At 42.9% G+C, this 25,918-nt stretch overlaps 1 protein-coding gene across 2 annotated transcripts in view; it reads right to left on the reverse strand.

Annotated features, from left to right (window-relative positions):
- Window positions 1–9,677: 9,677 nt before the first annotated feature.
- The window catches only part of LOC140481916 (INO80 complex subunit D-like), an 82,202-nt gene continuing 65,961 nt past the window's right edge, over window positions 9,678–25,918 (reverse strand). For both annotated transcript variants that reach the window (XM_072578594.1, XM_072578593.1), the window contains exons 7-10: window positions 23,296–23,429; window positions 19,850–20,061; window positions 16,270–16,427; window positions 9,678–13,942 (exon numbers count right to left, since the gene is read on the reverse strand). In XM_072578594.1, coding sequence (XP_072434695.1) covers window positions 12,744–13,942; window positions 16,270–16,427; window positions 19,850–20,061; window positions 23,296–23,429 — 1,703 coding nt within the window. In that variant the 3' untranslated portion in view covers window positions 9,678–12,743. The remainder of the gene's footprint in view (window positions 13,943–16,269; window positions 16,428–19,849; window positions 20,062–23,295; window positions 23,430–25,918) is intronic.

Consider the following 25,918-nt stretch of genomic DNA (forward strand, 5'->3'; position numbering starts at 1 on the left):
AGATGAGCTACTAAAAGTTTGCATACACATATGAATAGATTTAAGAACAGCTTCTTCCCTTGTTATGAGACATCCAAGTGGAACACAACTTTTAGGTTTAATGTTGATCTTACTCTCTGTGCACCCTCTCTGCTACCATAACTTTGCATTCCTCATTATGTTTTATTTGTATAGTATGTCAGCACTGAATGCGCAACAAATATTTTCACTCTACCGAGGTACATGTGACAATTATTAAATCAAATCAAACAAACCAAACCAAACCAAACCAAACCAGAGTCCCATATGTTTTGGTCGATCAATCGGTTTCATTTTTGTTAAAGGGAAAGCTGATGGGTTCTTCAACGACAGAAAGCAACAGGCCATGATCACTGGTGTCTGAAAAATACTGACATGTTTCTGCAGTTACTCTATAACGTTTAATTAAAACAGCCACAAGAGGCAAATGATAGAAAAACAGAGACGAGAATCCTAACTATGCTGGGATCAGTTTAATTGAGAGTTTTAATTGCACACTTCCTTTACTCCAATCGACATCCTACTCCAGTGTGTTAAGGAGCTTACATTAATGATGTTTGATTAGCAAGTTGTGTCTGATGACTTGTTTCTGCTCCAACTACTGCTACCAGTTACATAGGGAGGCAGCACTACTTGGTGACCACGATCTTGCCGCATCAACACCTTTATGGTATATTTTGTTTTTTTCTTGAAGAGAGCTGTCTATTTGAATCCAATTAACAGCTTGAGGCACCTTGGGGTTTTTTTTAAAACAAAAGGTAGAACAATACAAGCAGCCTGAACAGGCAGGGTCAAACTTCCACAGATCCAAGATTTTTAGTTTTAGTTTCTCAGTAGCAGTTGTTGCTGGGGTCTTGAAGCTGGGTTTGGAAGCTGGGTTTGGAAGCTGCAGTACATCTCTCACTGCTATTATCTCAGTTTTCTCTTCATGTTTTTCCTCTTGGACTGGAGAGCTGCCTGTGGGAAAACCTAGTTTACTGAATTTGCCTTTGCTAAGGTTATATTTATGGGATGTTACAATATTGAAACAGTTACCGTTTAGTAGTTAAATAATCTGTTATACTGTTACGTTTCCAACAGATTTAAAAGGTATTCCAATTTCTTTTCTTCTGTTCTGTTTTATCTATTGTCTAAGAATTCAAGTGTATTTTGCTTAACGTCAAGAAGTTTGACAATTCAAATTGCATCTGGAACACAATTTTTGACATTTGCCTTTAAAGTAAGAAAAACGTAGAGTCTAGGCTACCTTCTTAGTATATTTTGAGGCAGTTTGCTCTGGTACATAACACACCCACTCCTCCAAGTACACCCCTGACCATCCCACTGAACTGACCAAACTACCCACTCATTCATTAAAAAGACAGGACCTTTAAATGATGATTGGCATATCGCAGTCACTGTCACAATGAGTAGGTATGTCATCTCCCTCAGTCAATTTTACTGTGGTCTGTTGGGCTTAGCCAGGAAAAGTTAGCATCCTTCACTATATTGAGATGCTGCTCAAAACACACTTCGACGAACTGTCCAAATAGCCAATTTGTGTGTCTCACTTAAATATTAGTCTGATAAAGTTCCTTTTGAAACACCTTGGAAGGCCTTTATTTAAAGGCAAGCTGTGAATGAAAAGGTGCAAACTAACATACCAACATGACATAAGATAGATTCCTTTTCTTCACAGCAAGTTTTTATTTGTACATCCAAACAAAGATCATTTATCACACTATATACAGATATTACATACAGTGTTTATACACATATTACATAGTCTGTACACAGAAAAATATACATAAAAATGTAAACTTTTGTATACAAAAAATACCTTAAACAAATTAAACAAGGACAATAACAAAAGGTGACTAATTTAATTATTAGCTCACCTTATTTAAAAAACAGAAATACAGTACATTCATTGAGTATAAGAAATTTGAGCCACCTTTCCTGTTTCTCAATGTTGAAGCAGTTTATAGGACTATTGTGTTTTTTTTTCACGGGCTCCTTTCTCTTTTTTTTGCCATAAAGTCCCTGATACTCTCAAACCAACTGCACGGCTGGGGTGAGAACAATAATGTTTGTGTTGGATGGTGGAGGAGGAGGAGAAATTTAAATCTGGGCAATTCCAGACTAAAGCCAGTTAGACACAGGAAGGGGGGGGCGGGGGGGTAAAGACTGAAGAGGGGGCTTGGGCAGGGGAGTAGGACGGGGCAACCTCTTGGGAATTTCCCAGATAAACGTCTCCTGGACTTCAGGCATTTTTAAAATTACATTTAATGACTCTGACTTTGTGAAAGTTTAGCGAATGTTTTAAGATCTCCCCACCCAAAACTGTGTCTAGGGGCCTCATGAGTGCTTTGAAAGCTCACTGATTTAATAATATGCATAAAAGGAACATCATGCATGAAATGTAGCCTGAAACCACTGATCCCTACTACCAAAAATCATTTACAATATAGTTCCTCCAGAAAAACGCGAGTGAGAGAGTGAGAATGAGAGAGACAGACAGAGAGAAGAGATATACAGCCCAGCAGCACTTTTAGTACAACTCCCTACCTTCCTCTCCCCGACCACCCTGACTAGGAACTTTCTTAAAAAATACACTTCAAGTGCTTCAGCCTCTGGAAAGAATCAAACATTTTTGTTTCCTGGATCTATGACAGAAGGGGGTCTGATGAAAGGTACAGAGGAGACGCAGGCCACAGCTGGTTTGGGGTGCTTGCGGGAGCACAACTGTTGTTCAGTTGGTTATACAGGGCAGTTTCCATAATAGCTTCTGATATCGGAAAGTTCAGAGGCATCTTGGAATGAAAGAATCTTTGTGAATTTTTAACAAACGGACAAGGATAGATACAAATGACAATTCTGTACATTTTCTTTGACTAGAAAATTACTCTCCTTGCAAGGAAAGCTGCTTTTGTTTGGAGATTCACTTTAGAAAGAGTTATGGATAGGATTGAGCTCTTGTCAAGGCACCAAGAGGATCATGTAGACCACCTCAATACATGTTCTTAAAAACAAAGCACTCTTAGTCAGAGGTGGGTAGGGGCCTCATTGTCAAATTGCATTAAAAACTGGAAGCATTTTAGCTGGTATCTTAAATAATGTAATAAAGGCCTTACTATTGCCTTTGTTGCCTGTCTGGCTTATCTTAAAAACCACATGACCAGCATGAGTCCTATTCACAAGCTGTGTCTTCATTCCTCCCCTTGTGTATTGCTCTATATAGTACTGAAGCCTTACAGAAACAGGACCTCCAATCCAGGGGGTCAAGTGACATTCCTTCAGTTTGAGAGGACCCAAGTGAGCAATTAGTTTGAGGGCAAGGCTTATTGGTACAAACTGAAGAGAATCTTTTGTACACATACACATCGCACTGTGATGCCAAGGTTACACTATCATACTACCTGGACTGGCTGGAATACATTACTCATTAAAATCCCTCTGAACAGAGAAAGTTGCAGCACCAAACGAGATCTCAGACAAACAGAATATTTTAATTGCCTTTGTAATTCTACCAGACATTGGAGTTAATGGAGGCAAGAGCCAAAGGCCAAAAAATCCAAGCCTATCCTCCTGTAATGAAGCTGTTTCTCCCACTCACGCATACACCTCCCTCTTCTACAGCTCGAGTCTGCTTCTAGTCAAGTCTTACATAAAAAAAAAGTTCTGCATAGGCTTTATAAAATAAAACTTGTGCTTCCGGTCACCGACTCTTATCACAAGTTCACTAAGTGTTAGGGAGTTGTATACCTACAGCATGCCCAGATCTCTGACTTATCAATCAACCAGAACAGCAGCACAAGTGCACAGATTACACGTACAGTTACAGCAGGGAGAGCAGCATACAAGGCCTCTGTACTCTTCCAACATTAAGTACCTCTACCCTTTTGTTTTGTAATCCTCACATTGCAGATTAGGATTTCCAAACAAACGAACAGAAGCTGGCAGAAAAAGTCAAACAACTCCATGTATCCTGCTGTTGAAAAGCTGACTGCTTTCTATTTCTGTTTCTGCTTGGTCCTCCTATTCTCTTTAAATGCTTGGCAGTTCCACAGAGTTACATGAAGATGGAAAAGATACTACACATGACAAACTCACTCGCCTCCCCAGTTAGGAGCAGCCTGGGAACTAGAGGGGTGAAAGGACATCTGGGAGGCTCGATGTTTCTACTGAAGCATGCCCTTCAGACTGTTACCTTCTATTCACCTCACCCCTTTTAAAAAGAAAAGATTTTATAATTGTTTTATATAAACAAAAATTATATAACTGCCATCATGTCTCAATCTTTGTAAAAATTAATAAAGGATTTCATCAGAAAGTAATAAATATATAATTAGAGAAACAACTGGCTTCCTTTCGTCAATTAAAAAGATATATCCAATCAGCGAGGGTGAAAAGGTAGCCTATGTGCAGCAAGACTGACTGATGCCAAAACGGTTGCCTCCTTATTGCATACAACTTCAATTGTGCAAGACAAAATAGATTCATAGAATCCCTACAGTGTGCAAGTCTATACTAACCCTTCGCAAAGCACCCCTTCCAGCCCTACTCAGTCCCTGTAACCCTCAATTTCCCATGGCTAACCCCTCTAGCCTGCACATCCCTGGAAACTATAGGCAATGTAGCATAGCCCAATCCATCTGACCTGCACATCTTTGGACTGTGCGAGGAAACTGTAATACCCAGAGGAAACCCACGCAGACACGGGGAAAACGTGGCCGTGGAGCTCCTGTACTGTCCAAAACGGAGATTATTAGGTTAAATCCCTCAGCAAGCATATCTGGAGACAGCATTGCTTTAACTGACTAGAAATGATATTATGCACATGTACAATAGACAAACTTAGTTAGAGACAAAAAACTGCAGATGCTGGAATCCAAAGTAGATATGCAGGAGGCTGGAAGAACACACCAAGCCAGGCAGCATAAGGTGGTTGAGAAGTCGGCATTTTGGATATAATCCTTCTGCAGACCTCAACTTCGCCACCTCTTGATGCTGCCTGGTTTGCTGTGTTTTTTTCAGTGTTGAAAAATGTGGTGCTGGAAAAACACAGCAGGCTAAACAGTATCCGAGAAGCAGGAGAATTGACGTTTTCGGGCATAAGCCGAAACGCTGATTCTCCTGCTCCTCGGATGCTGCCTGGCCTGCTGTGTTTTTCCAGAATCACATTTTTCAACTCTGGTACTCCAGCATCTGCAGTCCTCACTTTTTCCCTCTGTTTTTTCAGACTCCTGCTTGTCGACTCAAGTACAATACACAGCAATCCTCCACTCGCTGCATTTGCTGAAGAAATAATCCAGCTATTACCGGGAGACTTCACTATACTATACTTTCAGCAATGAGTTTTCTTTGTATAGCTCATACACTGTTTAAATAAACTGTTTGCCGCCTGTTCTATCTCATCTTCAAATGATTTGCTTTGACTCTCATTGTGGATGTCCACAGGAAGAAAGGGTATGATTTGCTTTGGATAAAATACTAATTGTGGCCATCACAACAAACAAACAATTGTTTGCAACAGCTGAAGAGGACTAAAAACAATAAAGGATGCGAGCAACTGGAAATGAATCACGTCGCTAAGCTGGGTACACCAGTTTATTACATCTCCTCCCACCATAAGCTACATGCTACAGATGTGTTAAAAAGCAGTTACTAGTTTATACTCATCTATACCAGCACAACACATTAAGTCTGGAGAAAACAGGATTTCTACGGTACCTGTGATATAGCCATAGATGCATTTCCTTCGCTTTACACTCCAGGGCAAAGCTGCCTTCTATATTGCTCCTCTGAATGACTCAAAGTCAGGTTTAGATGCTGGGAAAGACTTACTGTCACCCCGACTGAGCAAACATCTTGAGTTCAATTATAGCATATGGCTGGAATGGTGTCCAAGTAATGAATCCCACAGCTAGCATGGCAAAGGTGGCTTTGTCAGACTTCGCAGAGCAGAGTCAACTACAGGAGTCCCACAAGCTCACTTTCCAAACCAGCCTTCAATGCGGACTCCCTTTATTCTGCTGTCATTTCACTTAGATGTCTAACAGTAGCCTATCAACGGGAGTTCTGTCTTAAAGGGAAGGTAAGTATAGAAGCACACTGCAGCATGAATCTGCCAGATTTCAAGATGATCGGTAACTGCTTAACGTTCTGGCCCCCTTTATCTAGTCCAGGGTCTCATGTCATTCATTTACAGAATGTACTGCACACGGTTTGAAATAGGTTAACAAAGTTTTCTGATAAGATCCATCCTGGATACTCATTCAATGCGTGATCAAAAGAATAATATTTGAGAGGGGAAAGCACTCCATTAATTAAACCTAGCAGTACTTCGTGTAGTTTCTTATTGAAATGATAGATGACAAAAGCTTTTTTTTTGATCGAATGACGATTTGGTTTGAGTTTAGTTTGTTTTCCTCTTTAGTTCTCCAACATATGCCCTGGACTGATAATGCACCGAGGAACACAGTTGCACCATTTCACTTTGAAAAGTAGTGGTATATCCAATCCAACCCAAAACCTTTACTTGACCTTCAAACAATCCAAATTAATTACTCATGCCATCAATGATCATACACTATTGTGCACAGCTCTGCAAAAACAAGAATAGGCACGTTTGACAGACAAAGTACCACAGTATTATCTATGCCACCTTATAGGGTCTTGCGCAAGACTGTCCACGTTTGAATGTTACCCCTTAGATTGCAAGTTTCATCACAATAAAGAATGGTTGAACGTTGTAAATTGGAAACAATTCTAGTAATCTCTATAGAAGAGTCAAACCAGAGGGGGCATATTGCAGTTTATGCCATCAACACACAAGACATCATAATAATCCTCTCAAATTTAATCACTCAACGTGTACTCAAGCTTCCCTGATGGCAATACCTCCTCTAGTTAATTTAATATGTTGACTACAACACACAAAGTATTTGGGATTATCAAGTTTACTCTAGGTTTTTAGGCAGCACTCAAAAACATTGAACATGAGCCAAGGGGTAATTTAAATAATATGAACAACACTATAATATCCAAATATTCAAAGCCGCAACCAAGTGAAACAGCAACGGTAAATGCAGAGCATAATTTTAAGGTAAACCACAGTCTCCAGATCAAGGCCATGGATTGGTGAGGGTCAAAGACAACAGTGTTCTTGCCTACCCAAAGTGGGATCACAGCAGTGGGGCGGTGGGGGGGTCGTGGTGGTGGTGGTGATGCAGGCAAAGTCTCCAGTGCCAGTCAGATATGTAATTGAGGTGCTGTGGATTTTCAAGGGAGGAACTTAGCCATATTTACCTTTATACTTTTGCATTGTTACACAATTCATTCTACTTAACCTCCTTGCAAATGCTATGTGCCAATTCAATTAATATACAAAGACAGAATATTGTGAAACATGAGTAGACACATGTTGATGTGGTGCTGAGTTGAGAGTTTTGGTGAGTTTGGATACATTTTGTGAGCCAATTACTCAAATCAGGAATGGACACACTGGGCCTATCAAACTGCTGTTGGTCCTGTGTATGACTCACAAAAATGATAGGAGAAACCAAAAGAACTCAAGAATCCTAATCTATTGAGGAAGTCAATATACAGGTGACAAGAATGGACTCTGCTTAGGACACTGTAGCAGCATCAAATCCTGGTGACAAAAGGTTTTAAAATTGCCATCATTTTGTTATTAAATATATCTCAATATAATCTCTCGTTAAAAGAAAGTAGACACCGTCCATTCCACTACTTTGGTATAAAATCTGAAGGTAGTCAGATCACTGTTTCAAGCAAAGTGGTGCACTGCCATTGTGCTTATGTTAACAGAGGATAATGTCTGGAGAACTGTGGGCTTCTCTCAGCCACACGCACAAAGATCACAATTGCACTCTGCAAGTAAACCTCTTGCTCATATAGTCTGAGTTCACCCCAAGACAGCTGCAGGTCTATTCAAAGGTCTCAACAAAAGAATAACTTGAGGCTATGCCCTCAGTTTTCAACATGACCAGGCCTGTACAAATAGTTGTGTTGTCTAAGTGTATGAAAATACACACGCGGCAGAACATATCCTAACTGTAAAAGTTGGCACCAGCTCATTGATACTCATGGTTCATCACTTTAGGTATCCTGGTAAGCATTCCACTTAAACCGGACAATACCAGTAAATGGTTCCTTCCTGGCCAAGAAATTAGCTAAATCAATGTAATGAAGAGAACTACATAACACAGGAACTGTACACACACACACACTCACTCTAAAACCCTTAATGAACCAGAAGCAAGAATAGTTTCTAATGTAATGTTTACCTGGATAAAGGCATAATGATGAGCAACTATTTCACTTTCAGACTTTGAATGCAGTTAATTTATTGTAACTGAGGGCCCAGAGAAACAGGGCAAGTGCTGTATATAATTTACAAATTAGGACTTTTCCAGAAACCATCCACATCAATTCCAATTAGCCACATGATCCAAAATGGTTTAGAGGCTCTCACAGTGTAACACAAAACAAGGCTAATTGGGATCCTCTTTCACTGCAAGTATTCCATTTCATCAATACTTCTAAATCTGTAAATGTTGCATATAGAGAAAAGCAGGGGCTCACTGCAGTAAGAAACTGCTCTTAACATTCAAGAGACCTGAATCTGAGATCCAAATTTCAATAAAATGAAATAACAAATCAATGAGATGAAGACTTTCCCAGGAAGAGAGGTGGTGAAGTTGCAGTATCTACTTGCTATCGATCTACTGCGTGGGCAGCATTCAAAATTCATTAGACCGCTTCCAGAAATCAGTATGGAGTTAACTTAAGTGCACCTTACAGACAAGGGTGAACTGGTACTTGACAAGTTGTGACATTTGACCTATTGAGTTGAAGTCACATTTCACTGAAAGAAAGCTGGAATCATAGTCTTCGCTTCCCAAGGGCTCTGCAGAGGTTTCTGACCAAAGATCTCCCACAGAAAACTGAAAATATGCCCACAAACAAGAATACTTGTACTGAAGATGTTATGGAGAGACACATATTCATTTTTTTTTGGAGGTTGGGGAGGGTGGGTGGGTGGGCGATTAGGGTTTAGGCTTGGAAGCTTGCAAGTTTTATTTTTCCAACCAGTATAACTGAGGTGGTTTCTTGGAAAATATAGCAAAAAGTTTTGTGATTACACAAAAGATAGCCTCTCATCATCAAATGCACAGAGACTAACACAGCACCGCTTCACATTAGGAAGGAGCATCCAGTATTGAAACAAAGTGAACACACCATCAACGACAACAGTAAGAAGTGAAATGCAGCATCTTCCCCTCCCGTATTTAAAACATGATTTGCTCCTACACACTGTCCCTCTCATAGAAGTCGAAAGGGACTCCGTCCTACAGCCAGAAGTTATATAGAGCAACTGGGCTACCTGGTCAGAGCTCCTTACCCATACGCTAAACGCCAGAGAGCTACTGCTGCCCTTGCTTCAATGCAAATCCAACAGTGCACTATTCAAATAGATATCACTCTATTGTGGTTCTGTTCGCCGAGCTGGGAATTTGTGTTGCAGATGTTTTGTCCCCTGTCTAGGTGACATCCTCAGTGCTTGGGAGCCTCTTGGGAAGCGCTTCTGTGATCTTTCCTCTGGCATTTGTAGTGGTTTGAATCTGCCCCTTCCGGATGTCAGTTCGAGCTGTCCGCTGCAGTGGTCGGTATATTGGGTCCAGGTCGATGTGCTTATTGATTGAATCTGTGGATGAGTGCCATGCCTCTAGGAATTCCCTGGCTGTTCTCTGTTTGGCCAAACTTGGACCCAATATACCAACCACTGCAGCGGACAGCTCAAACTGACATCCGGAAGCGGCAGATTCAAACCACTACAAATGCCGGAGGAAAGATCACAGAAGCGCTTCCCAGGAGGCTCCCAAGCACTGAGGATGTCACCTAGACAGGGGACAAAACGTCTGCAACACAAATTCCCAGCTCGGCGAACAGAACCACAACAACGAGCACCCGAGCTACAAATCTTCTCTCAAACTTTGAAGATATCACTCTATTTAAATCAACACACAATATTGAAGCACTTCATTATGGTCATCAATCAAGCAAACCATCAATATATTAAGTAGATTGTATATTCCATGATGAAGGAATATCAGGCCTACCAAGCTATGGGTATTCATATAAAAATGGGAGAATGGGAATGCATGATAAGTGTTCTCTTTCAAAAAGGATGCAGCATGTACAAGACACTGCAACTGGCCTTCCACAAAACATGTCTACAAAACAAGAACCTGTCCCACACTTGATATGAAGCAAGCTCACTTGGGAGTCCTACGCAATGTTTTTTTGAGATACATCAGAGGGTGGTTCTCCATTGGTGACGGTGGCTGTTGCTCATCACACACTGGGATTCCAAGAAATTGACAAAGTTTCATAGTATCTGCTGGCCCATCTGACAATTTTTGCCTTACATTATTGTGAGAAAGCACAGGAGAGCAGAAAAGTTCCAAGGACATAGTGCTTTGGAATTGGACCAAGTGTGTATTGTAGGGACTCAAATTCCCAACAGTACTGTCATCACAAAAGAGAGTTTGCAGAGATTCTCAGATGAAAATGGATAAATTTTGTGCATTATATACATTATGTATGTGTCTCTGAGGCAGGATATGAAATTACAATGTTAAAATTGGGGCAACCTCACTGAAGCATATCATTTAAAAACTCTACAGGTGGCACAAAAGTACACACTGTAGAATACATTTTATACACATTCAGATCTTTTCTGTCATAAATAAAGTTTACTCTCTAAAAATCGAACATATTTGGCATTTTAAGACACAGGGTGCACTGCAGTAAACACCACTGTGGTGCAATATAAAGGCAGTGTGCCTGTTGGTGTTGCAGGTCTTGGGGTAATATAATAAACAGTTATTGGTAGCCAGGGAGGAGCAGTCTCAGGCTGTATATGAACCAACCACCAAAGTGTCAGCTGTCAAAAGTGCCACACCAGTTTGACGGGGGGGGGGGGAAACCATTGGAACTCCCCATGCTTAAGGCGGTTTGATGCAGATTAGGATCACGAGATTCCTACCTCACAAAGGTTCAGAGTGTACCTGTCACAGAGTCAGAAGAAAAATTAGGCCTCCCTTCCCTAACAGCCCTCGAATGGTTCACAGCATCTCTCAACACCAGAAATAAGGGGCGGCCGTCCTTTTCCCTCCAAGCCCAAATGGAAATGAAACAAAAGATTCAGCAACCAACCTGTCAACCAAGTGACTGTTTACATTTAAGACAGGTGCTAAGCTTGTGACTTTGCTAAATTGGGTTGCGTCTCATGGAAACTGGCTCAAGCTTGAAGAATATTGGATTTGAAGGTGTTAATAATCAGGTTCTGCTCACTCAACAAATACATCTCTGCTGGTGCTGTGGGCTAGAATAGCAGCCCAGGGATTGAAGGGGAGGGTGAGTTTGGGAAGAGAAGGCAGAGAAAGGGCAAGAAAAATAAAGTTGTGATGCTTGGATAGTGGACAGGATAACGTCCAAGCATCACTTTGAACCTAGAAGCCTGTGTAATTGTTACATCTTTAAAAAGTGCCCTGAACTGGCCTCTCAGGCTGAAGTGATTCCCATGTTAGTAGTTCACACATAGAAGACTTAAGAATAAATTTCAGGATTATATTTTAGCAAATTTTGTAATTAGTTCTGCCACCTCGCTCAAGAATCTCTCAGCAACTTTGGGGGATGTATGTGCAGAGATCGTGGGATCTAATCCAGAATCTATATGTGTGTGTGTGTGTGTGTGTGTGTGTGTGTGTGTGTGTGTGTGTGTGTGTGTGTGCGCACACGCGCGTGTATACATGTATGTTTTTTTTTTAAATATGAAAAGCCTCAATGAGCCAAACATCTACCTTTGAGTCTGATATTTAACAGTGCGCCATTAATGGTTTTATAGATAAGTAATGTTGTCATAAAATGTACTAATGTATTTACATAAAAAATATACTCAAACTGAATGTATTACGCTCTTTTAGCCCTGAAAAGGAAGGGGGAAGAGTGTCACCAATTCCCCTTTTCAAAAAAGCACACAAGGCCCTGGCATCATTGAAAGGAAGTCACCTGAACTCTTCTCGGCTGCTTGGCAAAGTACCTGGATGAGCAACGACATTGTCTGTAAAGGGTTGGCAGAGTCCACTCGCAATATTCCCCCCCGCAAGGTTTCATCTTCAATTCAGTTGGAAAAGTTGACCGTGACAGAGATGCCAGCGAAGGAGAGGTATTTGTAAATGTTGGGGGGGTGAGGGGGGAAAATGCGTGTGCATGCGGGGGGAGCAGGGAATGAGGAATACAGACTGGAAAAAGCCCGCTAAATCCAAGTTGCTGGGTTTACTATGTCCCCTGGATCTGTTGGTTGAAAGAAATTTCAGGACAATTGTTATAAAAGACATTGTAATGTTTGAAGATGCGAGGTGAATGAGTAGGCAGGGGGATCAAGGAAGTTTCAAGTCAATGAGTGAAATGACCTAATAACAGTAAGGAGCAAAAATTAGTAAGGGTAGAGGTAACACTGACATCTCTGCCCAGCCACGTGTTAACTTTCATCTCTCAGCCAGCTTCTTGAACGGATTGCACCCGTTAGGCAGGTAGAAAAAAAGAAACTGGACGATAGCCCTAAAACTCTCAAGACACCGCAGAAGAAAGGTGTGGCTGTTGCTCACAAGCCGAAGAACAGGCGCCTCGTCGTAAAGCAATCCCGAGGAGACTCACTGCGGAGCGCTAAACGGAACTGTGACATTGTTCGTGATCGCGGCAGCAGCCGCAGTTACTGAGAAGCCCGTCGGGGGCGCTATTGAGCTGTGGGTCGGCTGAACGTCCTTGGGGATGCCACTGTGGGAGGTGAGCTGCGGGCCAAAGGCGGCGCTGAACTGAGGGAGCTGCTGCTTGGCGGGGCTGGAGGCTGGCAAATCAGGGGGCGAGGAAGGTCCCACTGTGGTGACGACGCCACTGCCATCGCTGAAGCCGGCCTGCGTCAGGCCCGGCAGCAGGACGGCGCTACCCGGTGTGGCGCTGGAGAAGGCCGTGTGTGTGGAGGGCGAATGAGGCGTGGACAGAGGAGTGGAGAGGGAGGTGGAGAGCAAGTGGCCCTCAGCCCCAGAGGAAATCAGGCCGCTGAAGGTGGCGGGGTCACTCAGGCTGATGGTACCCCACTGGGGCCGGGGGCTGACTAGCTGGGCTGGCAGGACATGGGCAGGGAGCAGCGTCACATCTGGGGGGTACGGGGCAGGGGAGACTGTGGTGGTGGCAGGGACGTTGAGGCTATCCCCAGGGTAGGGCAGGGGCCGGGGTGGAGGGGTGGCATTGTCACTGTAGGGTGATGGCACGTGCTCACTGCTGTACGGAGACGAGTGAGAGTGCTCGCTGCCGTAGTGAGGCCGGGGTGAGATCAGCTCGTCGGCTTTGCCCAGCAGGTGGCCCCTGGGCGAGCTATGGCTGGCATCACCCCGGAGGCTGGAGAAGTGTGACTGGCGGCCTCGCTCGGTCAGCCCCCCACTCTGGTTGACCAAAGTGGCAGAAGAGAGGCCCACATCGGAAGGGGAAGGGTAGGTGCCCTGGGCCTGACTCCCTAGGGAGCCGGCCGGACTGGACAGTGCAGACGGGTGATGGAGGAGGTTCTCATCCAGCTCCAGGCTGGAGAAGTTCTCCGTGGAGATGCGGCCGTTGAGGAGGTCTCCCAGTTCATTGTTGACCGCTCTGCTGAGGGCTGGCATCCCTGCTGCGGCTGCGGCAGCAAACACGCCCATCCCTCTGCCCGTAAGCTCCTGGTCACCGTCTCCGTCTGTGTGCGCCAGTTCACCAATGGAGCTCAGGCATTCCAATGAGGCAGCATACGAGGTCACCGCCTCCAGCGCCCGTTCCAGCTCCTCTGCTTCCTCTGTAGTTGGCAGCAGTTCACCATTCTTACCTAAAGGACAGCAGCAAAAGCAAAAAAAAGGCGTCACTTCACTGCACAAATGGCACAGAACAATGGGAAGAGATTTCCTTTGGAAGTTGGACATGATGTCTGAGGTTACTGGCTGATAGATTCTCCCTTGTAATTCACTGAAATGATTCCCTATTCCCTCTCCTAAATTAACCACGTAGTCCTGCATACCTCTCAGGTCCCACCAAAATGTTACACAGAGTCAATCCGTACTCACGATCATGTCACAACCTAGTGTGACAGTGACAGACCTTCACCTTTCATAGCGCCTTAGGGTTGAACAGTGACCTATGTGCACCCATCACATTACCCCAGTGTTGTAGCTACAATACATGTAAACTTGAGACATACAAACTGCTGTTCCTCTACTGCTATCAAATAAATCACCCTGTTCACTCATCCCATGGTCATTAAGGCACGAGTGCTCTGACTGGAACAACAATGAATTCTACTTATTCAAATCCTTTTATAGCTTTGCTTTCCCTTTATCAAAGGCCTACCCCCCTGTACTTGCACACAGCCCCCTGGAACTTCCTGAAACCTCCATCCTCCTCTCCAGTTACCTGTGTGTTGAAGAACCTCCTTAAATTCAGCCCACTTGATCAAGTTTGTGGTCACCCTCTAATATCTGCTATTTGGTTTGGCAACTGTGTGGAACAAGAGACCTGGGAGATTTTAACTCAATTACATTGTTTGGCTCTGAACTTGGAACATTCCCACTCAAAGGTGAGAGTGTCAGCAACTGAAAATACTTCAGGGCACCAAGAGGTTGAGAAAGGTGCTACTTAGAAAGGCAAACTTGCACCTTCGATTCATGAAGTTAGAGGGATCTTGCTGTGCACAAACAGGTTGTCAAGTCTGTTTTTGCTTCACCGCTCCAACCCAGACTGAGGAGGAATAATGTCATGGCATACTGGAGGTATGTCAAAGTTGGTGCTGATTTGGGAATATGTTGGGGAGGTATGGCACCAGGTCCCTGATCCTGATTAAATTCAATCCCCCTCTTTCAAGGCAAGCTCCCTGCCCAAATTTAGTCAAGTAAAAATTATGGGCTTGGAGCAGAAGGCAGGATTCAGCCTTTATTTCAAAGGGAATGGAATAAGAAAATAAGGAAGTCTTGCTAAAACTATGAAAGGCACTAATCAGGTCACACCCAGGAAACAGGAAACAGCAAACAGCTTTAGTCTCCTGAACCGAGGAAAGATATACTGACATTGAAGGCAGTTCAAAAAGTATAGGTTGATCTTAGCTATGGAGAGATTTTGACAAGAGTTTTGAGTTGGTCGACCTTGTACTCTTTGGAGTTCAGAAGAATGAGACCTTACGGAAACATCAGAGATCTCAGGGGACTTGAACAGGGTAGATGCAGAAAAATTACTTCCGCTTCTGGGAAAGCCTACATGTTGGAGTGAGGGATCACCCACTTAAGGCAGAAATGAGAAGGAATTTCTTCTCTTATTGAGTTGCAAATCTGGAAATCTTTACTGCAGAGGGCTGTTGACGCTGGGTGATTAAGTTTATTCAAGGCTGAGAAAGACAGATTTTTAATCAGCAAGGGAATCAAAAAGTGGACAAAAAGGCAGGGAAGCGGAGTGGAAGATTATCAGATTAGATGTGATCTCAGAGGGATGAGCAGACTCGATGGGACGAATGGCCAACTTTCTGCTCGTGTGGTTTAGGCTGTGGTGCTTGCCCTAAAACCATAACTGCATCACTCATTCATACTGTCACAAAGAGCCAAGGAATGGGTTTACCATCACTTTTTTTGCCAGCTTTAAAGGGACCTCCCTTTTACAATGACATAAACATAGAACCACCTCATCTGCAACCACTCAGGATTAAAACAAGTTCAGCTGAAATGGAACAAGGTAACCCTCATGAGATTGAAAAGAAAACTACAGCAGAGGACATGACTGTTCAGCCTATTACAAAGAGTCACCCCACTTAGTCTCACGCCCCTGGCTCTTGGTCCCTAGATCTTCCCACAGTAAAATATTAATTCTGAAAGTATTTAACCATTCTAAGTCTATTTACCACTGAGATGAGGCCCAGGCCGACATTTAGAGCTTGTTTATGCTGTATAAATGGTCATTTTAAACCATGTGCCATACATCTCATATTTCAGAGAAGTACATAGTTGAAAAGCAATAGAGACGTGGTGGGAAAACCAAATGAAAAACAAAATCAGAGCAGTGTAAGAGGGTCCCAATTTGGGAAGTGAGGTCAGAGTGGTCGCAAAGTGATTGGTTTAGAAAAGCATAAATCCGAGAAATAATTTTATAAAGAGAGAACTCTGGTGAGAAGGTCACCTTCAAAGAGGTCAAAGTCCTGCAGATCATCAGGCAATCGTTGAAGAACCTCTGCCAACTCCTCCTGATTCAGTTCCAGGTCATTTGGCATATCGGTGATCTCATTGGTGATGTCGTCAGGAATTTCATCAGCACTGAGTTCTGGAGTCGAGGAGTTCCTGCATTTGGAAACGGAAGGGGTTAGGGGTCAGTTTAAACGTAGCACCTTCTGCTGGCTCGAGCAAACTTTGTGCGACAGATGCTCTAACTCACAAGGAGTTAAAGAGAAGAAAAAAATTAGATTTGAAAATCTCAGTTTAGACCTAACTGCTTCACACCCTCAAGTGTGTCTAGGAAGTCATGTTGTAGGCTTCAGTGAATCAAGAAAAACAACAACCTATGCTTATGCAGGCCCTTTAATGTAACAAAATATCCTAAAATATGATCACCAAACCAATGAGGAGATATTAGTCAGAGGTACGTTTCAAGGAGGAAAGAGGGGTAGAGGAAGGAAAATTCAGTGCTAAAGCGTGGAGAGAGACAGCTGAAGGCACAGCCACCAATGTTGGAGCAATTAAAGTTGGGAATGAAGAATTCACTAAGTGCAGATATCAACAAGGATTGTCGCGTTGGAGAAGATTACAGTGATGAGGGTTCTGACCATGGAAGGATTTGAAAATATTGAGAAGAATTTTAAAAACTAGACACAGCTTGAACAAGAATCAATGCATGCCAGCAAGCACAGGTTTGACAGGTGGATGGCACTTGCTTACTGCAAATTAGTACACAAGGAGCAAAGCTTTGGATGGCCTCAAGTTTATCAAGGGCACCATGTGGGAGACCAGCCAGGATTGCAATGGAAGAGTCAGAGAGAGGTAACAGCCATAGATAATTATTTCAGCAATCTCACACACATGCACATATCCCTGCACTTGGCCCATATTCTTCTAATTCTGGATTAGTGGTGCTGGAAGAGCATAACAATTCAGGCAGCATCCAAGGAGCAGCAAAATCGACGTTTCGGGCAAAAGCCCTTTTTACCATATTCTTCTAAATCTTTTCTAATCCTGTATCTCTCCGAATGTCTCTTAAATGCTGTAGCTGTACCTGCACCCACCACTTCCTCTGGCAGTTCAGTCCATCTACACACCACCCTCTGCATGAAAAACGTTCCCTCGGGTCCCTTTTGAATTTTTCTCCTTTCACCTTAAAAATATGCTCTTTAGTTTTGAACTCCCCCACCGCAGGGAAAAGACCTTTGCTATTTGCCTTTTCTGGGCACCTCATGATTTTATAAACCGCTACAAGGTCACTCCTCAATCGCCTATGCTCCAGTGAAAAAAGTCCCTATTGATAATGATTCTCTGGCTCTGATAACCAACAGAAGAATGAGACGAGAGCAGTCCCAGCCAGCTGGGGGTGACAGTGGAGAGATACAGGAGGAGAATCACTGGGTGATAAGGGTAGGGGGGGGGAGAAAGTGACTTGAATGCCACACCGTCAGTCATTCCAACCCACCATCAGCAGCCACGCTTTAAGTCAGCTAGGGCCAAAGCTCTGGAATTCTCCTTTTATCTTTCTGCCTCTTGCTCCTACTTCAAGATGCCCAAGGACACCTAGCTCTTTGACCTTTACCACTATCCCAAGTGGCTCAGGGTCAACATGAGTCAGAGTACACTCCTCAAAAGCACATCAGGATGTTTAGTAACTTGAAAAGAACTTCATGGGAGCATCATTAGAACATCGATATATAATTGAATACCTGTCTTTCAACAAGCCATTGAAAAAACCTCAACTCTGTCTTCAAAGAACTTATTGCAGCCATGGGGTAATTCTAAATTATTATTCTTCCTAATGGTCCACGTGAAAAGAGGCCTTCAACCACAATGCATCTGACCAACTTCTCATAGCTTATCCATGTGATCATAATTAGTAAGCTTGGTTGTGAAGATATCCCTTATAAACAGCCAGTAGATTCCTATTAGGTCTGAACCTCAAAAGCCACTCGAGGTGCCTAGCATGTCAGCTGGCTTAGAAAATGGACCTGAGCCTAGCTTGAATTTATGTTCCGCTACGTCTTCAGAATGGCTGTCCACCTCCTGGAGCATCAAGGATGCTGAATATTTTTGGCTATTAGTATTAATTTGGTGGGTGCCGCTCTCAGCCGACTCAGCACGTTGAGTGTATATGCTCCATCTGACCAACTGAAAGGAAGGCATGTGTTATGTTGAACTGTTCACATGCAGTAAACTCCCACAACAGCAAGGTGATAACAATCAGATAAACAATTCCAGTGCTGTTGTTTGATAGATAAATACTGACCAAGACACATGAGTGAGAACTCCTTTTATCTTCCTAAAAGGAAGCTTGAAAATGGAATCAGATGAGACAGATGGCATCCGACAGTGCTGCACTGCCTCGATATCTTATTGAATTAGGTATTAAAGTCTCTGGCATGGGGCATACACTCACAACTTGCTGACTCAGAGGTGAGAGCGGCACCCACCAAATTATCATTAATAGTCAAAAATATTCACCATCCCTAACGCGCCAGGAGGTGGTCAGCCATTCTGAAGATGTAGCAGAATATAAATGCAAGCTAGGCTCAGGTCCAGTTTCTGAGCTAGCTCTCATGCTGGGCAGTTCAAGTGGCTTTGAGGTTCAGTCCTAATAAGAATCTATAGGCTGCTTGTAAGTGGTATCTTCACAACCAATGAGCTTGCTAAGGATGAGCACATGGGTAAGATATGAGGTAAACTAACACCCATCAAATCATCTCTCCAAGTCCTTGCATTGTCAGTCAGAGCAGGCCGAAAATGAATAACATGACATGGAAACAATTTCGTATTAGTTTTCTGAATAAAGTGCAGGTGGTGAGATACAATTGAATTCCTCCTTTCACTCAAACTAGGGCAACTTTGTCAACGTCAACCAGGTCTTAATCTCTGGTGAGTTTCTTTCTTTCACCGTCAGAATTATCTACCTCAATATGCTGAGATAATCCTTTCATCCCTACTTTCAAATCTGTTTATTTGTAAACAGTACACCTCAAAACCTGATGGACAGATTCCGATGATATTTGATGCACGGATAGGGCATACTAAACTAAGTACTGATTAGTTTTTTTGGTGAAGATGTAAATCGAGATCTTTAAAAAAAGAAACCACAAACATTGAGAGATGAGGTAACGTGTAGTCACTGCAGTTGTTGAAGTGTCATCTGTGTTTGGTTTACCATTTTTAGAAAGCGAAATGTCTCAACTCTTATGGTCTGATAGGTCACAGCTGTCAAAATCAGATCAGTTTTCGAAGCAGATTGTTAGAACTTTAGCAGCTGGTAGCTTCCAAAATTCAAGATTCAAGATCTCAAGATTTTGTTTTCCAGCTCTGTAGTTACACAGCATCAATTAGACAGAAAAAAAACCCCTCAGTAACACTGAGTTCAGAGCTTGGCTCTTGTACGTACCAAGTGCCCTCTTCACTTGTCTTTTAATGTTACTGCTCCCAAAAGGAACCTGAGGAAAAAGCTACAAACCACCATCTCTTTCTCTCTCTCCCAGACACACTATGACAAGGCAGCCTACTTTAATATTTGTACTTACCGTACATGGGATGCGGAGACTGACACTCCCAGACTAGCAGGCATAGAAAGATTGCCTTGGGGCACTGCTGGAGGAATGGGTTTCTGAGGCCGACGTGGGCCTCTCCGCCGCTTCTTCTTGTGTTTTTTGGTAAGTGCTGGAGGCTTAGTTTTCTTCCTGGGTTTCCGCTGTTGCTGGACTTTCCGATTGTTGTCCCCTCGCAAGAAATTATCCTGAGACAAAACAAAGCTGTGAAGCAAGGCTGGACACAAGAACGGCACAAAAAGCACTGACAAAACACTGAAATGGTCGTGACCCACACGAATAGGTCATACCTGGAGGGGTGGAGGAAGAGGTTTAGGGAGGAGCAGGAGAGCTCAAGACCAAGGCAGAAGCTGTTATAACAACAGAGCACATGCTTCCATAAAAGGTCATGACAATGATAGGGAACTGCCCGGGTGGAGGTGCATTTGGTCCAGCCCAGAGTCACTGGACTATAAATTGAGCAATGCTTGCAGAATGGACGGGCATCACGTCAGGTTTTTCTGCTTTGTACACAAGTGTCTGTGATGAAGATGAGTTAGGGAAGATGAGGGGAAAAAAAACACATTTGCAAACTGTGTGGGTCTGCGTCATCAAAATTAACGTTCCAGATTTTGTTTGGGTGGGGGCTGCATGTGCAGGTTGGAATTTGGGAAGAATGTTGGGCAACAGAACTCACTACTGTTCAAATACAGAAAGTGGGTCTCCAATCATCTTACACGAGCTTGGCTTCGCATTGATCAAAGTTGGCACTTTACACCAAAATCCTTTATAATTGTGCGGATATAAGCCCTTGTTAAATGCTCCTGTGTCAAGCCAAAATAAATAGTAAAAAGGTCATTTTGATATTGATGGGATCATAGTGTTCAAATTTGAAGGGTCTCTCTTAAAACAATATAGAACCAGACGGGGCGGCACGGTGACTCAGAGATTAGCACTGCTGCCACATAGCACCAGGATCCCAGGTTCAATTCCAGCCTCAAGTGACTGTCTGTGTGGAGTTTGCACATTCTCCCAGTGTCTGTGTAGGTTTCCTCAGGGTGCTCGGGTTTCCTCCCACAGTCCAAAGATGTGCAGGTTAAGTGAATTGGCCATGCTAAATTGCCGTAGTGTTAGGTGCATTAATCAGGGGAAAATGGAGGGGAATGGATCTGTGGGTTTCTCTTCAGAGGGCTTGTTGGGCTGAAGGGCTTGTTCCCACACTGTAGGAATTCTAATCAATCTAATGTACTATGAAAACATTAGTGACAGCTAAGGTCTCAATGGTGCCACCAACTGGCAACACTTAGCACTACAAGCAGAAATTATTCACGACCATCCAAATCCAAAGTACGCAAACCACATGATAATGAGATAAAGCTTTTAATACACCTACGTGACTAAGATGTGAATTCAGCCCAGACTAATGAGAAGTCTGGCTTCACTAAGATCTATAAAAGCTCTTGACAAAATATCTTTGTACAGGCTAACATCACATCCTTAAAATAAAGCATCAGGTCTCATGGCACAGTGATACTAAAGAGAGATCTGCTACTGGATCCTGCTTCCAGTTTGTGACAACTCATTGCCGAACATTGGTAACTTTCTGCACTTGATATTACCCCAGAACAGGTACAGATGTTTTCAGGTAAATGTCTGCATCGTTTTGTTTATAGAGCAATTCAAAACTATTCCCAACACCCTGCCTGTTGCTTGGAGTCCCTGTCTCATTGTCTCTTCCTGCTCCTTCCTTAAAATATTCAAGAATATTTGCCTCCAACTTCCTGTGACAAAACAGCTCAAACTCCAAAGGTTTCGTGGGCAAATTTCTCCTATCAAGCATCTCAGAGTTTCTGCAAAGTTGCTGATGAATGACTTTAAGAGGAAACTTGTCTTTACAGCATTTTTCCAAGACCTCAGAATTACCAAGTGTTTCAGAGCAAATTAAATATAGGTACAGTGTCCCAGCTGCTAACTTCAGGATGGAGTCCTTGCCAGATCTTGCCAGTTTTTGGTGTGGACAGTTCCAGCCAGGTTGGATCTGGTGGGATCAAGGGCCATGCTGACCACAATGAAGAATGATAAGTAAAGCCACCAATGGGCACATGCCATTGCAGCACTTAGTCAAGCAAGCAGCTAAATTATATTATTCATGTAGAGTCATACAGTTAGAGATGCCCAACATGGAAACAGACCCTAGGGTCCATTTCATCCACGCCAACCAGATATTCTAAATTAATCTAGTCCTATTTGCCAGCATTTTGCCCATTCACTTACCCATCCAGACGCCTTTTAAATGCTGTAATTGTACCAGCCTCCTCCACCACTTCCTCTGGCAGCTCATTCTATACATGCACCATCCTCTGTGTGAAAAAGTTGTCCCTTAGGTCCCTTTTAAATCTTCCCCCCCCCCCCCCCCCTCACTTTAACCCTACGCCCTCTAATTTTGGACTACACCCATCCCAGGGAAAAGACCTAGTCTATTTACCCTACCCATGTCGCTCATGATTTTATAAACCTCAATCAAATGAGTGATTTTTGGTTACCCCTCAGCCTCCGAAGCTGCAGGGAAAATAGCCCCAGCCAATTCAGTCTGTCCCCATAGCTCAAAACCTCCAACCCTGACAATATCCTTGTAAATATTTTGTGAACCCTTTCAAGTTTCACAACTTTAATAATTTAATACGTATAAAACTTCAGCCATGGCAGCTTTAAAAATTGTAGCTTTTGGATAGCTATATTTGACACACTGAATCTGTACTTATTATATTAAAGAATAGTCACTGTTGTCTGATACAGCTTTTATCTACTTACAGTATTGGAGCCTTTTAACGCTTTAAAAATCTCCCTTTTGTCTTCTCTGCTGATGCACTTTCCTTGAAAAGTATGGTGCTGGAAAAGCATCCGAGGAGTAGGACAGTCGATGTTTCCAGCGTAAGGTCATCAGGAATTCTACAGTCCTCACTTTCCTCTCCCTGATGCACTCTCCTGCTGTCTCAAATGTGAAGCTTCCTGTGGTAACTCATAAGTGCCGATCTCAAGCACAAGCCTGGATGTGGACTCTCATCTAAGACAATCACCACCTGAACTTGGAAATATATCGCGATTTCTACACTGTCACTGGGACAAAATCCTGGTTTTCCCTCTCGAATGGAACTAGGGGGTGTATATATACCAGATAGATTCCAGTAGCTCAAAGAACACAGCTCACTACCAGTTTGTCAAGAGTAACTAGGAATGGGCAATAAATGCTGACCCAGTGACAGCAGTGTCTGTGACTGAATTTAAAAAACAAAATTATTGCCAGCAGGTCTAAGTACTAGAGGTTTTTTAGCTGTCTTGCACCAATGCTAATGACCAGAAGCCCACCACCATTTTTCTTTTTTATAACACACACACACACACACACACACACACATATATCATGCAGTTTTCCAGTTATTTACCATTTTCTTTGCATGTTCTTCACAAAGTGGCGTCTGGTGCGTGATATCAAACACTGGTACGGAGCACTGCTGCCCATCCGCGAACTTGGCTGTGCAGCTCGAGAATAGCTGTTGGGAGCGACTCAACAGGATATCTGAATCACTCAAGGTCAAGGAAACAAATCAGCCTCAGGCTGAAATACAGTGAACTTTGCTTCAATATGGCAAAGCAACTCTTTTCATGCAAAGACTACTCAACGTCAGATTCACATGATAAACTAGCTTTCGGAAAGGTCATCTAAACAGAAATCAGTCCTAAATGATGTCATTTAATTAAATGGCAACACGGTGAAGTGATTACCTTGGGGTTGACCGCCTTTGAACAATTACTTTCTGGATTTTCCATGTGGCGACTCCAAAACACACTGCAGAGGAGGCTACACACGATCAAGGTGTTCTCTGGTTAGGGAAGCATAACTTCAAGTAAAGAGCAGGGAAGATGATCCAGAAAGAATATTATGACCCTATTCCACTGCAACACAAGGTGCAAAGCAGTGGCTACATCACAAACGTACATCATGATAGATCTGAACACTAACTACATGTATGAATCTTAGTCCTTTTGGTAAGCAAAAGTTTATTTCTCGCAATTTAAAGTGATTAATTTACAGTATCTCTTGAGAGAATTAGACCTTCCTAACATTTCCTTGGCTGGAGAAGTGCATCCCAAATCTGTCCTGAATGGCCTTTCTCCAAGGTTCATCCAGTTGTCCTCATGTAGCACGAAAGAAAACCCACCTCTCTTGACTCCCTTGCATCCATTCAAAACCTCAATAACCAATCGGAAAGAACAAGATAGATGAAGTACAATGAGACAAGGGCTAAGTTATCCACCTTGGTCTAAAAAAACAGAATATTTTATTATATAGAAAAAGACAGGAAAAAAAATGACCTGGACATCCTTGCCTTCAAACCACAAAATTAATTTGCAGGTGTAGTAAACACCTCAGAAGGCAAAAGGAACAATAACTTTGTGACAAAGGGATTCAAACTTAAGAATTAATCAGTCTAATTTCAATTATATTAACCCTAAAAACCACAAGATGAGAATGATTAACCTTAAGATTCTAATAACTAGCTGGGTGTGCTCTGCTTATCCAAGGAAGGAAATACTTGCTGTGAAGATAGAACCAATTTTGCAATGACAGCATTGTTCTATTAGAAGAGATGGAGGAGATGAGCTTACATTCCCTGGAAACTTAGCAAAATGAGAGGCCAAGAAGCTTGGCCAAGTATGAGGCAGGACAGCTTGTGCACTACGGCGAAAACAAAAGGGTGAGAGTATCTTGGATACAGACAGTGGAATACTGGGCACTGATTTCAGAATTCAGCACATGCCAAAAGCACACAACTGACGCCAAAATAAAACGGTGATACATACAAGCAACAAAAAAAACTGGCCCAAAGAAATAAAAGACATTAAAACAAAATAACATTAAGTGAAGCAATGTAAAATGAAAACTACCTGCACATGCCCCAAAATGGCATGCAGATGCAGTCTCAGCAATGCCTGTACAATTGTAGCAAGACTCCCTTACATTCATACTTCACTCCCTTGCAAGGGCTATTCTCCATTCATATTGCTAATTACTTGCTATACTCATAAACTAGCTTGTTGTGATCCATGTGCAAAGGCACCCCGATCACCTTGTGATGGAGCATTCTGCAGGCTTCCTCCACTTAAATAACGTTCTGCTTTCATATTCTTCCTGCTCAAAAAATGAACCTTACATTTTCCCGACACTGGCCAAATTTTGGTCCATTCACTAAACCGATCTGCATCCCTTTGCCATCTCTTCATCTCCCTCTTGTGGCTTGCAACTGGAACTATTTTTGTATCATAAGCAAACTTGGCAAGAAAGTTTTTGGTGCCTTCCTCCAAGCCCTCAATATATCATGCAAATAGTCAAGGTTCCAGCACTCATCTCCATGGCAATCTATTGGTTACACTGCCAAGGTTTAAATTACCCATTTATGCTAACCCAGTTTCCTATTAGTTACCCAATTCTCTGAATAAAAACCAAAAGAGCTGCAGTTGTTTTAAATAGAAACAAAAACAGAAGTTGCTGGAAAAGTTCAAAAGGTCTGGTAGCATCTGTGAAAATAAATCAGAGTTAACGTTTTGGGTCCGCTGACCTTTCCTCAGAACTGATGGTAGCTAGGAAAATGCCACTTGAGATGCAGAAGATAGGGTGGGACAGGGGATAAGGAGTAAATGACAGGTAGGCATAGAGCCCAAAGAGAAAGAAGAACAGTTGGACAGACAAAGGAGTCAGTAACAATCTGGCTGGGAGAGTGAACAGACATTAATGGAGACGTTAAATAGCAAGCAACTGGAAGTTGAAGTTCTTTTTTGCAGGCAGAGCGTAAATGTTCTGTGAAGCAGTCGCCCAGTGGACTCGGTTTCCCCAATGTAGAGGGGACCACACTGTGAGCAGCAAATGCAGTAGACTAGTTTGTGAGGTGTGCTGCTCTACCTGGAACCTACGTTTCGGCCCTTGGATACTGAGCAGGGAGGAGGTAAATGGACATCTTTGGTGGTTGCAGGATAAGGTGCCATGGGTCTGTGTAAGGGGAAAAGTGG

The sequence above is a fragment of the Chiloscyllium punctatum genome, chromosome 10, assembly GCF_047496795.1.
Source record: "Chiloscyllium punctatum isolate Juve2018m chromosome 10, sChiPun1.3, whole genome shotgun sequence".
Taxonomy (NCBI): Eukaryota; Metazoa; Chordata; class Chondrichthyes; order Orectolobiformes; family Hemiscylliidae; genus Chiloscyllium; species Chiloscyllium punctatum.